General features: G+C 42.0%; 1 protein-coding gene across 1 annotated transcript in view; it reads right to left on the bottom strand.

The window, feature by feature from the left end:
- LOC104946046 (transducin-like enhancer protein 2) overlaps positions 1–15895 on the bottom strand; it is a gene marked incomplete at its 3' end in the record, with an annotated part of 44225 nt that overhangs the window by 8190 nt on the left and 20140 nt on the right. The window contains exons 2-3 of the mRNA XM_010771789.1: positions 13310–13407; positions 12650–12713 (exon numbers count right to left, since the gene is read on the bottom strand). Coding sequence (XP_010770091.1) covers positions 12650–12713; positions 13310–13407 — 162 coding nt within the window. The remainder of the gene's footprint in view (positions 1–12649; positions 12714–13309; positions 13408–15895) is intronic.

Genomic DNA, 15895 nt, shown 5'->3' on the forward strand with positions numbered 1-15895 from the left:
TTCTGTGAAGAACGCTGGCACACTTTAAAAATGAGCTTTAGGAAGTGTGTCTAATCCAAGGTGATTTATCTAAATGGGACATGTGTGTGTGTGTGTGTGTGTGTGTGTGTGTGTGTGTGTGTGTGTGTGTGTGTGTGTGTGTGTGTGTACGTAATTACTCGTATAGACTACTACTATTAAGTAACGTNTGTTATAGTAGCGTGAGTGTTACACAGTGATGTCAATATGTTGCAAAAGGTGTGTGTGTGTGTGTGTGTGTGTGTGTGTGTGTGTGTGTGTGTGTTGCCTACATGTCGGTGCAAGCAGATTGTGTCTGCATGTATTATTTGTGGATGTGTGTAAAAAAAACCTTAACAAAAGCATTGTTCATCAGTGTCTCTGGGGTGAGCTTGTCTCTTTCATCTGCCCGCCCACACACACACACACACACACACACACACACACACACACACACACACACACACACACATGTATACTATACACACACACACACACACACACACACACACACACACACACACACACACACACTACACACACACACACACACACACACACACACACACACACACATACACACACACACACACACTCGTACCACTGATAAAACATTTATTAGCACGCTGCGCATACCCACATCAGATGTTAGCAGCTCTGCAGTGTGTCCTGTCAGCAAGTGACGACTAAATCAGTCACAGCAGACATTCAGACTCATTGCAGGACGTTTCATCAGAGGGAGAGATAGAGAGAACTGGATGGAACTGACCTTGGATTTAAGGGTCTTTATATCTATAAAACACATGAGTACAGGATGCAATGGTGGATTATAAGTACATCTACTACATTTCTGTTCTTAAAGAGGACATATTCTGCCCTTTCTTAGGTTAGGGACATGTGTCCATGCTTTAATGTTCAAAAAGCTCTTTATTTTTCTCATACTGCCTGTGCTGCAGCACCTCTTTTCACCCTCTGTCTGAGACCAGAGCCCAGTCTGCGCTGATTGGTTAGATGGCCGGCTGTGATTAGTCAACCCCTTAGAGATGTCCCACCCCTTAGCCTATCACGTACAATGTGTTATAGTAGCGTGAGTGTTACACAGTGATGTCAATATGTTGCAAAAGTAAACAAAGGAGTCCGATGGAGGCGTTTTCAAGGGGGGGGGGGGGGTAAACTAATTAAAATAAACTCCACATGACTAAGTTTAACAATAAACTGATGAACACATTAATGCATCAATAGTTGTAAGACAATAATATAATAGATAGATATATAACCTGAGCTAATTTCTGAATGCAGGTCTTTAACTTGTTTATACACTTTACTAATGCTACTTCTTTTAAGGGTATAACGCAATGCAGCCCATCTTCATGAACACTCCTCCTGTTTGCCTCCAGACACTCCAGACAGGTTTAAGACTCTTAAAAAGGACTCAATCCTTCCCTACATCTGGCCCCGCTTAAATCCCCTGGACAACTCCCACTATGGGATGGCAGAGCAAAGTCTAGCTCAGCCAGGACAAAAATCCCCGATCAGATTCTGCCCTCTTCCTTCCTGCTTTCTTACATCAGACGGATTTATCCGCTACCATTCTTGGCTATTCTTTTACTCTTTACATTTTTACCGTATTAAACTCTACATACACTTTGTATATTGTAATATACTCATGTTACATCATTACAGTTGAATATATTGTGTACAATGTGCACATTTTATTTATTTATATATTTATTTCATTTTATTGTAACATATTTTTACTTTAAAGGTCTCCTATTATACTGTTTTTCATCAATATATTATAGGTCTCAGATACAAACATGTCTCTGAAGTGTTTGGCTCCAAACACCAAACAGATCATTGCAGCATTACCCATAATCCCCTCTGTTTCAGCCCTGTTTCCAAAGTGCTGATTCTCTGTCTGTTATTTTAGATGAAAATAAGGAGCCCCTCCCCACAGCCCTCTGAGAGACATTTGGTTAACAAGAACACAATGGTGCTCTAGGAGGAGATTCAGGTGATAAGGTGGGGGGGGTTACCTTGTTGGTGATTGGCTAATGGTGACACAAGCCAAAAAATCGGACACATGGTTATGTAGAAAAGACATGAACAAGTGCATTTTGCATGATAGGTCCCCTTTAACTTCTTGTGTTTTTTATTCATATTTCAAATATTTTTTATTTGATCTGTAATAGACGTAATGTCACAAAACCTAATTCCCCTCTGGGTTAAATAAATACCTTTCCATCCAAAGGGAACGCACATTTTAAACAAATTTAGGAGAAAATGGGCGGCTGTGGCTCAGTGGATAGAGCGCTGGACTTCGAATCAGGGGTAGCAAGTTGGAGTCCCACTGCAGTCAGCATGTCGTTGTGTCCCTGAGACACTTCACCCCAAATTGCTCCTGTGGGGATTGTCCACAGTATTGAGTATGTAAGTTGCTTTGGATAAAAGCGTCTAACAAATGACATGTAATGTAATGAAAATCTGCAAAATAAATAGCACATGAATGCTTGTTTCCATATATGTGATTATCAGCCGTTGGTTCATCAAGGTAAACATTAAGCAGCACTAATCTCATTGCAGATAACGAAGGCGCAACAAGATGATGTGAAATGATGAGGAACTCTGGAAACACGACATCTGTGTTTGTTTTAACGATTGATGTGAGGAAGTTCTGTGAGCAGCGATGAGACCACGGTTTTAATTTGACGCTTTTTTTCAGTATTTCATTAAAAGAGATCCTTGATATTGAAGTCTAATGCTTCATGTGCGACATGTATTTGTTAAATCTGTTTCCATTGCACTTTAGCACAATTGACTTTAACTCATCCACAAACTGTTCCAATCCTTACCCCAGAGTAAATAACATTAAAGCGATATTTCTTCTTTTTTTTTTTTATGTGCCTGAAAACAGGTGGATGAGACGCACCTTCTGTCTATTCAAGCTCTCCTCCATCTCCATTACTTGTAACATGCTCGCACAAAGTGCCCCTTTCTGTGTTTGATGTGTTTCTTCTCGGTTTCTCTTCTCCCTCCCTCTCCTCCGATGTCCTTGTTATGTTTTACTTTTTTTCTGCCAATGCCCTCGTGCCCTCTCTGTCTCTCATATTTCTCTTTCATCTCTGTCTCTTATGCTCACTCTTTTCTCTCCATATCTCACTGTCCCCATCTCTCTCTTCACTTGCCTTATTACTTCTATTCTCCCCCTTCATTTTTCTCTCTCTCTCTCTCCCTTTTTCTGACCCCTCCCTCCCCCTTTCTGAAGCAGTTTGCGACTGTAATGCAGCTGAAGAGAACACAGTGTGTCAGCCCGAATCAGACAGATGAGCTGGGAGCCAAGTAAGAGGCTGAGAGCAGCGCATTAATCCGCACACACACACACACACACACACTCATAATCACACACACACACACACACACACACACACACACACACACACACACACACACACACACACACACACACACACACACACACACACACACACACACACACACACACACACACTTCTTCTCTGCCTGAGGGGCTGTACTGAACGGACGACATACACAGATATAGGCTGTGTACACACACACACACACACACACACACACAGAAACACACACACACACACACACTTCTTCTCTGCCTGAGGGGCTGTACTGAACGGACGACATACACAGATATAGGCTGTGTACACACACACACACACACACACACACACACACACACACACACACACACACACACAGACAGACACACACACTGTCCCAACAAATATCCGCATGGCAGGCATGAGACAAAACACTGCAGCTATGATCTGTTTAAATCAAGTTTAAATATAAAAATAAAAAGCATAATAGGCATTTGAATTGAATTAACTAAAATCTATATATTATTATAAATCAATAAACACAATCAGTTGTTGTGCTACTCTGTTAGATTACTTTTTTGACCAATGACAAATTGTTTTAAATGACAGTGAGAAGAAGAAAGAAGAGAACTAGTCCTTATTTCTTATGTTGTAATATTAAGTGGTACGATTGTGGTGAGGTTACCAAGTCATATTCAAATAAAGTTGATAAGCTGTCACAATTTCAACTGGAGACTTAAAGTAAAACTCATTGAGGCAATTATCACAAAGCAAAAACAGGAAGTATGTCATAGTCACTGGTGGTAGTGTATCAGGTTTGAATCATGAACTATTCCTCAAATCCACCGGCACTTATAATGCATGATGGATGTTTGCATAATATCACATATGTCAGTCATTTACTCTCCACTAATGATGCCCACTTTTCAAAAAGAGATAACACAGCAGTTTAATTATAAAAAAGGCAGCAAACCATTTGACCTTAATTCCTAATTATTCCCTCTATGGAGTCAAATCAAAAACACTCACACACACATTACTTCTGCGATGGTGTTGTGTCATATTAATTGATGGTACGTTTCTTCATGTTTGAACAGTACAGCAGTTTAAAATGTCAAATGAAAAGTGACAGTATTATTGCCTACACTCACCCTGCTCAACAACCCACATAAATAAAGTGTTTCCTCCCGTCTTTATTGTGTATCATCAAGTTTGATACAACTATATTTTGTCTCTTGCAGACAGCATGGTTGTTCGTTAACAGCACACCCCCTGCAGCGCCTGTGGGCCTCACTTTAACACACACACACAAAACACACACAGTGATGGAGAAGCCAACTAATGTGATTCCCGCCTGCGAGCTGTCACCCTCCAGTAGACATTCCTTCTTTACACAGTCTTCTCCCCCATAAGAGTTTTCTCTTGTTTTTGACAGAATGAGAGAAAGTCTGCTAACAGTCAAGAGGGAAAAATGGGATTATGAAGACATTTTTTACTTGTAGGGTTGGGCAATATCGTGAAGGGTTATTTTATTTCCCCATGTGTTATTAATAAACTGTTCAATTGGTTCAAATGTCTGTAGTAATATAAACAGAGCTCTTCCTTGTATAGATTTGGCAAAGCGATATTGCAAAAGCATGCAACAATTACGAGATTAGGTGTGAAAAACTACTGCGGTAGGAACAGCATTGTTAAAATCTCTACCAATTGAAACATTGCACAGTGTATCTTTTTCACATTGCCAAATTCTAGTTCAGGGAAAAAAAAAAGAAGACTAGGGGTGCAACTGAACCACCATATACCTAATGTGACTTACGCGCAAACCCATATGAAACGCAAACGAACCGAATACGATATCAAAAAAGTCTTCCGTTCACACGAGACCGCTCGAAAGCGCTGGAGACGCTGTAGTACATATTCCGGGCCTGTAAGTGGCGCTGTACTTCTGCCACCAAATACACCACAAGCAGCGAAGAAGACCCCCGAGCATGGTTGCCATGGTTGCCCTTCTGTTTATGCCCCGCGGTGGATTTAGCAACATGTAGTTCATGTAATTCTCCATGTCCACTTATTGCTGATGGTTGTGGTAGAGGAGCTGTAGGTTTTGCACTAACATCTGTAGCATGGTCAGTAGCAGTAGCTCCTGACCATGCTACAGCAGTGAGCAGCAGAGGTGGAGCTATGGCTAGTTCATCGTTATCAGGCGTACACACAGAGCCGTTTGCCCCCCCCCAGAGCGTTCCGTTTGCAGATCTATCCACCTTGGGACCCGTTATCGTTTGCGGGGTCCATTTCCGCGTTTCCGTTACGGCCTCGTGTGAACGAACGGGCTATACGCGCGAGAAAAGTAGCAGATACAACCGTTTCCGTTCTCGTGTAAACAGCACCTAAAGCCTTCACTCATGCAGTAAGTGTGAAAGAAGTTCTTGAAGCAATTACCTTCAGGATGCTGGAGACTGGAAACGGATGTCTTATAACACTGAAGGTTTATCTTAAGATGACTCAGATGAGTAAAGTGACTCCACAAATCTTATGAAAAGCCAGACATAGCATCACCATTACTGTCTCTTATTTTCTATCTCTTTACCTTGCATGCCAGAGAACATTTTGTTAGTCTATCCGGCTGGAGCGCTAACCAATAGGAGTGTGTTGGGGAGAGAAACTCCCTGTGGAGGAAACTTTGGGATATTAACCTTTGCAGACCATTTACATGCACACTAACCTACAGTATATAACACACTACAGGAAAGGGAAAACCCCCTAAAGCATAATAGGGCCCCTTTTAATGTAATGTATAATTAGTGTACTCATAGAGAGGAATTAACTCAACAACAAGGCCATTCTCAAGGTTTCCCCATTTCAAGGTCAGCAAAACTCACTACATCTAGGTAGTGGGGTAAACAAAGGAGATAAGAGGTTGACATGAAAGGTGTTATTATTAGATCAAAATGTTATCTTTTGGGGATTTATGATGCAAGACAGCGTTTGTATCTCCTCTTCCTTCACACTCCGTTGAGCCTCGTGCTTTCTGTATCTGCTCTTTGCAGTGTTCAACCTTAAAGGCCAGCAGGGGTGAGCGCGGCTCTGCAGGCGGGAGACTTGCTTGCACTTTGTTTCGAAGCATGTGACCGACACGTCTTCGCCCCCACCCCTTTGATTAGCCGGGGCTACAATGCAACCTTATTTAAAAATACACAGAGGAATTCCAGGGGAGCAGTGAAATCGGAGAGCCATGAATTATAAATACAACAGGAGGAGAAAAGCAAGACGCCTACAGACACTCGCGGCGTGTGTGTGTGTGTGATTCGATGTTTGTGTGTGTGCAGCTATCACTAAAGATACACTGTGCCAATGTCTCTCCACATCGACAAAGAAAATGAGTCAGTGTAGTACAGAAGCCAACATAAAACATATATTCCATCCAAAAAGATACAGAGACTGCCAAACACACCATCTCTAAACCTGCCTCTGCTGTTTTACTGCAGCAACACTGAGAAGGTTATGGCATCATCCCCTCCAAGCATGAAATGTGTAAAACCAACTCATTGCCAGCTATAGAATTAAAGTAGTGAGGAAAACAAACTTTCAGAGAGAGGAAAAGTTTACAGGAGAAAACTAAACTAACACCTACCGATACTTGGCTTACTTCAGCCTTTTGCTCTTTGCTAAGTTTGAGTCACATCCTCTCAAGAAGGTGCAAAACTATTCAACATAAAGAAAGTCTTTCAGGTCAAGATTTACAGGTTATTTGCCTCTGAGGAAATCACACGCCTACAGCAGTCATGGTTTATTTGTGACAAGAATAATGTGCAAGAAAGCAAGTTATGACAAGATGGCTGATGATCTGACAACATTGGCCCTTTCTCTAAGGGAAAATACAAAGATAAAGACAGTGCCAAATGCAACAAGTCTTCCAACATGTCGTCCTGGAAGGCTATAGTGCTTTCCAGGACGACATGTACAAGCGAGTTCTGGTTCGGGTCTGATGTCCTCATAATTTGCTGCACTATAGTTGGGGTTAAATAAGAATAAAACTCAAAAACTGTTTTCTCAGGATGGTGGAGACATTTTGTTTTGGGTTCAAATGTCTTCTTGATTAAGGTTAGAAAACAACCAGGGAGGGTCGAATGACAACAAGATGGACTGTCTGTACGAAACTGGAGTCCTTAACCTAGATAAATACGTTGCATTTGACCACTTCTGGTTCCTTTGCTGAGAAGTAAAGTTTTTTTTTAACTTGTTTGTGTTTAGAAGCCTGAAATGATTTCGATCGAGGACATCAAACACATCAGTAAATATCTCACTTGTGAATGTCAAAAGCTTCTTCATGTCATAAAAACAGCTATTGCTAACAAGTGACTTAATAAACTACAAACTTCATCATGCTTTCACAAGTCCGCCGTTAGCTTAGCCGTGGTGATGCGCAGAAATGGGACTGTGATGTAGTTTGTTAAAAAAATCACAAAGTGGTGCCAAAAAGCTTATTATCTGCGAAATATATGATATACGAAGATGCCATATGATATGCCACCCCTGCACCACTCTATACTTCCTCATTGCAAAAACACCATAACAATGAAAAATGTAGTTAAAAGATTGTCAATTTACAGAGCAAATATAAGTTTTCTAAATCATCATATCCAGGGTATGTGCAGGAATCCTGAAGTCAAATGTAATACTTTTTAAAGACCTTTTTTAAGACCCTTTCCGTACATTTTAAAACCTCATCGCCACTTCGAGTTTTAACCGGTTACCTTGACGACACACTTTACCTCACATTGACTATATACACTACAGTATTGATTGTCCTTCCTCCTTATCTTCCAACCATTTGGACGCAGACTTGCATTTCCCCATAACGATGTTGTTTAACAACCGGCGTAAACGGACCTTTGCTCGCTATCAAGCAGTGAGCGTGCGATGTCCTGTTCATATGACGTCAAATCCAACGGGATGCCATAAATAAACTACACAGAATCACACTACACACCTACGCAATGATTACATTCAGGCAGACTGTAGAATACAACCTCTTTGGACAATTCATATACTTATTGAAAACAAGCTACAAAATGTAATACCTTGGAAAATGATGTTTAATACTTTTTAATAGCCTTCATTTTCGCTAAATTGATTTATCAACTTTTAATACTTTTTAAGACCCCGCGGACACCCTGATATCGTCTTGGGTGTTTCAGCTTTCACATCCGCATGCATTAGCTTTAATTACCCTGTTTCACCATCTCCCTACTTTCCAAACCCTGACCCCTGTATATTAAACAGGCTGAACTGAGCAGTGGAGGCAGTAGCAGTGCAGTGTAGAAACAGGCCTGAGTGTGGATGACAGGCCTAACAAGCTAAATATAGCCTTCTGGGTTATCTCCTCTGTGGGCGCAGCCAGTCCGTTGTTGCTTCACATTATTTACGTGTCTGTGCGTGGTGCACCCGCTCTCTCTTCCCCTCTCTATCTCTCTTTCTTTCATTTCACGCCCCCCCACACAAACACATCGCTATCTCTTTCTCTCGCTCTGTGTTGCACATAGTCTCCTTTCTCTCTCTCCATTTCATCCTTTCACAGCATCTGTTTTCACCCTCCGTCTCTCCTCTCTTCTCTCCCTTGGTATCTCATTTTGTCTCTCTTATTCCGTTTCAGCTTTTCCTTTCCCCTCTCTATCCCTCCATATCTCCTCTATCACTCCCTCCCTCCCCTATTTCATTCTCTTTATCTCTGCGTCCCTTTGTATCTTTCCCTCCCTCAGCTGCTCCCTGTTTTTCTTTTTGTCTGACACTCTCTGAGCCTTTTTTCCTCTCAAGCTATCTTTCCCTTTGAGCCTCTCTTTCCCTCCTCTATCTATTTTTCTCTCCATTTTTCTCTTCCTCTCATTTCTGAGCCATGCCCATGAAGCTGCATAGCACTGTGTAAGCCGTCCACTACAGCACAGTCAGCCCCAGTTCAAATAATACAGCCTGGAGTGCTAACCGCCTGCTATGCTAACATACAGTACATGGATGTGGCATCTGCTTCTGAAGCGACATGAACTTACACACAACATAACGCAGAAGACACTCTCGTGCTTATCTCTTACTCTTTAGTTTACTAACAGTGCAGGGGACTCAAAGGCCATGACATTTAATATGCACAAAGTTTGATCAAATGTCTTCCATAGCCTCTGTCCAAGGAAAGATACAAAGTTGCATGCGAAGAATGTGGATGTGAGTCTGTTCTCATTGTTGCCTTGCTGCACTGTAGTCGTGTGAAACCACTGCTAAAAGGGGGAGTGTCTGACTTTAGGTACGTGCTAATGTTATTCTATTTTACATGTAAATAGTGTACTTCTTACTAGGGCTGCTCAATTAATCGTATTTTAATCGGAATTACGATTATGGCTTGCAACGATTACGAAAACAACGGAATTTTTTTTTTTTTTAATTCAATTTTTTTTGTAGGCCTTTTGGTTTTTCAGTTGAATTATACTTAAAGTTCAGGATAATCAACTGTTAAAAACATACTGTTCAAAAAAAAATCTCCAATAAATTGACGTTTTCAAAGTAAATGGATAATCGTTGATTATATCAATTATTGACCCAAATAATCGAGATTATGATTTTTGCCATAATCGAGCAGCCCTACTTCTTACACGTTGACCTGCACATTGGTCAATTGCGACATTCTCTTGCACTATTTTCTTTCTGTTCTGTTTCTTTCTTGCACTATATGACTTGAGCTTTTCATTGCCATAACTACACAGCAGCTACTCTGCATATGACCAAATCTGGGTGTTTTTGATATAGCTGTGGTTTTTTGGAAGGTTTTCTTTGTGTGTGTTCTGCTCTGTATCATTATGTGCACATGTTTCTTCCAGTACCAATTTGAGAAGCATAGTGAGGATATTTTTATAAAGATAGGTTGGTTAGACTAGTCATTCTGTTTTGAAAAGGACCAGTTGAAGGTGAGTTTAAAAATCCTAAAAAGAAACCTGGCTTTTTGAGATTTTGAATTTGACAAGTAGAGATGCACCCGCTAGTCTCATATTTGCATGATGATTTCATGTTGAGCAGCACACAGTGGCACAAAAACTCACACGCACGACATGCAACAACACTGAAGCAGCTGCGGCACACAGTACGCTTCAGACCTTCACACACACACTTGTCATCATGTCGTCGGTGTTGAAGTTCTTCAGCACGAGTGAAGAAGTCATAAAGCTCACAATTTGTAACACCTGCAAGTTCAAAATAAACCGAGGAGGAAGTGTGGCTCGGTATGGTTGCAATGTGGGTGGCATGTTCAAATAAAAAAAGATGTTTGGCTTTCCAATAAACCACATTACAACGTTACCATGCCAACTGGTTGAAAGTCGGATAAGTTTCCTTCTAAAAACATTTGAAACAGCTGTGTTGTTATTTAGTTTTGTTGCAACTGTTTTATTCCGGGAACATTTATTTTGAGATTAGTTTGAGTGAGAGGTCGCAGGTACAGTAAAACTTCAGAAAAAAAGTTTTTGTATCAGCCAAGAAAAATGTCATCTCTACTTTTAAGTGTACCTTTGTTATTTTTGTGAAACGACGCCCACTTTGGTCACAAGCACTGATTAAAGTAGCCCAATTATGCTAATCTTCAGGTTCATATTTGTATGTTGGGCCTACTGTGACATGCTTACATGCTTTAATGTTCAAAAAGTGATTTATTATTTGATCACTCGTAAAATATTTTAAACACACCATTTGTAAAGTATTAATGCTATGACATTATCAAACAGTGTATTTGATTATATAGTCAAACTGTGATTTGACAGGTTTTGATTTAATCAGGCACTTAATGTCAGTCATTACAGGAATTAGGATAAGTTGGGGCCTGAGGAATAACGTAATGGTAGATCCTCACAGGAAGAGAAGAAGAAGTAGTGTGTGTTTGTGAAGATGAATGGACGTGTGTATCTCCTGTGTGTTTGTGTGTGAGTGTTGTATCTGTTATCTGCTGTCTGTCTTCCTGTCTGTCTGTGTGTGCTTCTTTATCCGTGTGTCTGCCCGCCTCTCTCTCTCACACTCAGTCTGTTTGTCCATATATCTGCCTGTCTGCCTCTCTCTCTCTCCATCTGTGTGTCTATCTAGCTTACGGCCCTGATCCCGCCTGCTCTCCCAGGTTTATGAAATGCGAGCAGCTTAGCAGATGGTGCATATCGTATTCTGGTCGGCTCTGTGTTGGTTTTGTACCACAGACGAAGGCTTACGATACATGTGAGCCTTTAGTCGCTCAGACACACCGACGCAGAGGGAGCTCGGGCTGTTAGCGCACGAGAGAAAACAAAAAGACGAAGCCGAGACTGAAGTAGGGGGAACAAACGGGAAATGATATGGATAAAAGAAGAAGTAGGTTTAAGAGGAAAGTTTTAAGGGAGCAAGATAAAAAAAGTGTGCAAGAAACCAAAATACTAGCTCAGTAGTGGTTTGTGCAACTTTTAACATTTTAAACTATATGCTATTACACATATTCAAATGTGTATACAAATCAAAAATAACATGTTTTTCAAAGAAGATAATGATCAGTTATTAAAGCAGCCCTATTATGCTCATTTTCAGGTTTCACATTTGTATTGTGTGTGTGTCTCTATGGTGACATGTCTCCATGCTTTAATGTTCAAAAAGCTCTTTATTTTCCTCATACTGCCTCTTTTCTCCCTCTGTCTGAAACCAGAGCCCAGTCTGCTCTGATTGGTTAGCTGGCCCGGCTCTGTTGTGATTGGTCAACCGCTTAGAGATGTCCCGCCCCTTAGCCTATCACGTACAATGTGTTGGAGCGCTAGCCAATAGAAGCGGGAGTGTTACATAGTGATGTCATTATGTTCCAGAAGTAAGTACAATGGAGGCATATATCACACTACAGGAAAGGGAAAAACCCCAAAAAGCGTAATAGGGCCCCTTTAAATAAAATAGTGTTTTTTCAAAGTTGTTTTTAAGCCACACGTCAGTTCAATATGACTCAAACGTTAACATCTGTTTTGGAAATGTCTATTGCCTTGGGGTTGTTTGTTTTTATAAACAGCACATTGATGTGAACGGAATGAGAAGTTGAAGCAGAGAAGAGAAAATGTATCTTGAGAGAGAAGAGCCAACAGATCTTTTACTCCTGAATGACACTAAATATACACTAAATGCAGCAAAAAAACTAAGCGCGGACTCAATTCCCCTGATTGCAACTCCTATGTAAGAACCCATCAGACTCTGTTCAGAGGTTCTGATTGGCCCAGACACATAAGAAATTCCAAATACAGCTGTGGTAAAGGTCTGATTGGACTCACCATGATGTAGTGCCTCTGCATCTCCGTCTTCTCACTGGCCAGCTTCTCACACTCCAGTTTCAGGCTGCACAAGGACGGAGGAAGGACACACGTGGATTAAATGGTGTATTTAAATCCACTGAAGTGAATTATAATTTCCACAGGATATTGCAGAGGTCAAACCGAGTTTAATGCTGTGTAAGGATACCTAAAAAATATTCTCAGGCTACCTATTACTGCTAAAAGTGACACTGAAAGATATCACCTTCATGGAAGCAAATGCCAGCAGGGTGTGTGTTTTATTCCCCTCTACAATTCATCACACGTCCATGTGAGGTCAGTTTCACAAGTCCTTCTGTGTCTAGTTATATTCATCATGTGTACATTGGTGAGTTTATATAAGAGTACTGTCAGTGAGCCCAAAAGGGTCCTGATAAAGTTTTGCATGTCATGTCAGTTTGCTTTTTCAATGCATCTCATCCAAGTGTGGTATAGTACATACAAAGCGCTTTCAAATGTGTTTCAACTGCATATTGTATGATAAAAAGAAAGTGAATAAACGATTCTTTATACCAGCCACTGCTTTGTGATGAGAAGAAACTGTAATGTGCTAACGATGGATAAAGAGGATGTGATACTATTTATGTCATGTGTGTATTATAATACAGTGTGTGTGTGTACCTGTGATACTGCGCCTGGAGGAACTGGAATTCCTCCTTGATACGGTCCAGGGTCTCCAGGACGGTGAATTTGAAAGACTGGCCGGGTTGTAAAGGAACCTGAGCAGGAAGAAGAAGAAGAACGACATAATAAAAAAAACTGAAACTCAGGTGTGTGTGTGTGTGTGTGTGTGTGTGTGTGTGTGTGTGTGTGTGTGTGTGTGTGTGTGTGTGTGTGTGTGTGTGTGCGTGCGTGCGTGTCAGGGAGAAAGGCAAAAGGAGAGAGAAGCTAAGATGAAAGTGAGAGGGAAGGTCACTCTCCTTCCCACACATCATAAAGCTGTGTCCTCTCCCCCCTCTGTTCCCCTCCTCTAATGACTCTGCCTCCTTCCCTCCTCTCCCTTTCTTCCTCTCCTCTCCTCTTCCTCTCTTCCACATTAGCATCCTCTCCCCTCTCCCCTCTGCCGGGCTGCTAATGTATTCCAGCCTACAAAGAGCTGAGAAGGGAGGAAGCGTCAAATGAATAACTTATAGGGAATCACGGCTCCGTCTCTCACACCTGCTAAAAGCTAAAGAAGACCCAACAAAACAAACACCTCCCTGGGGTTGACCTCCACACCCCCTCCTCCTCCTCCTACTCCACCTCCACCTCAACCTCCTCTCCCATAAAGCGCTTTCTACAGCTGCCCTCCTTCAGGTTCGTGTTCATTGTGTGTCAGAAGGGGGGGGGGAGTTATCGTCCAATATAAAGCTGTATAACCGCTGTAACTGTCTGAGGTAAAGGGTCTTCAGGGTTAGCTGTAGCTCGGCAATCAGTCTGCTCGACCACTTTATAACCTGAGTGCGAGAGTTTCTGCTCCTTAAAGACACGTTACCAAACCCTGACATTAAAGAAAAGGACAGAACTAACTCGATAAAACGTGATAGCCATGGTTTTATTCATGTTAAAATAGGACAGTTTCCTAAGTCAATACAAACGCTGGTGCCATCTTTTGCACACAGCTTCACAATTTGCTTCATAGCTCCTCAATATTCTTCATGAAACAATAAGCAAGGGCACTGTTTTTTTGTGTTTGTTGTTGTTTATTTTTGGCAACAGGGCTTCAGTTTGAAAACAGAGTAAACAGAAGTGGTTGTGGAGATTTCTATGTAAGAAGATTCTTCCTGTCCATAAATTGCTTTGGCTAATTCCCCCTGCACGGTGGGGAGGACGCAGACTGCCAGGTGTCTCTGCCACTTCTCCTCACCTGTCAGTGATCAGCCTCAGCAGGAGGATTGAGCTTCCTGCTACGATCCAACCTCCCTCTGACGCTTTTACTGCAAAGGCAGGTACTTTTCATCAACACCCCCCCCACCTCCGTAAACCCTGCACACACTGTATGATAAGAGTCTCAGCTGAGGACATGGCCAAGATTGTGGGAGAGTAAGTTTCCCTCTATACAAACATTTCCAACCTAAATTACACACTGATGCAGCAAGTAAACAACCCTGAGCTTGAGTAGAGGATTTTTTTCAAATGGTATCGTGTTCATGCAGGTGTGCCAAAAAATGCAACACCGAGGAGTCATGCAAGAATGACTAACTAGTATCTTAAGTACAAATGCACCTATCATAATCAGATGTTTCCGTGTGTGTGTGTGTGTGTGTGTGTGTGTGTGTGTGTGTGATTTAGTTTGTCCCGTATCCTCGGCACTTTTATTTTGAAATGAGTTTCCTTTGACCAGTATTGGGCGCCCCTAAACAGCAAAGACACAAACCACAGCTTATTGGCATAGGCTGGGATTTGTCAAAAATAAAAATGCTGGTTGGGATGTATGTATGTACCTAACTTTAAATTTAACAACACCTGTGATAAAACCATCAAACATCCATCCAGCATGCAAGTAACCCGAGCTCTATATCTATCGCTCCACCCATACGTCGGCACGGTGCAGCTGGGTGGCTATCGGCCTGCAGCTATACGGCTAAGAGATTGGTGGTTTCAGTGACGGGGCTTCATTAGTCTAGACAAGCACAATTCAATTAGATTTCAATTAGTCCGGCGGTGGAGGTCAGGGACGCGGTGGGTTCCCCAGTAATTAATCCAGGGGGGCGAGCTGAGCCGAGCTAAACTGAGCCGAAGTAGGAGGAGCGGGACATCTAGATGGGCAAAACACACACAAACCATCTGGGTGTGTGTGTGTGTGTGTGTGTGTGTGTGTGTGTGTGTGTGTGTGTGTGTGTGTGTGTGTGTGTGTGTGTGTGTGTGTGTGTGTGTGTGTGTGTGTGTTTGTGGGCGGCAGAGAGGGAGGGGTTAGATGGGATGGATGAGAATGAGGGAGGGGGGTGTTTGCCAACAGATCCCCACTGACCTTGATTCGCACCACACACACTAAGTGGGCAAGGGGAGGGGGGAGGGTAGATAGTGATCTGGCACACGCAGATACACACACACACGCCCACACAGCCATTGACAAACACTCTGTGCAGATTTAGAGCTACACAGGGAAACAAACACCTAACGTGGGATGGAGGGATGGATTGATGAGGAGCTGAAGTGACATGTGATTGAAATTATTACCACTAAAGACCAAGCACACACCTACTCAATAGATGGGGGGGGGGGGGG

The sequence above is a fragment of the Notothenia coriiceps genome, unplaced genomic scaffold (genome assembly GCF_000735185.1).
Source record: "Notothenia coriiceps isolate Sejong01 unplaced genomic scaffold, NC01 NC01_scaffold00010590, whole genome shotgun sequence".
NCBI classification, from domain to species: domain Eukaryota; kingdom Metazoa; phylum Chordata; class Actinopteri; order Perciformes; family Nototheniidae; genus Notothenia; species Notothenia coriiceps.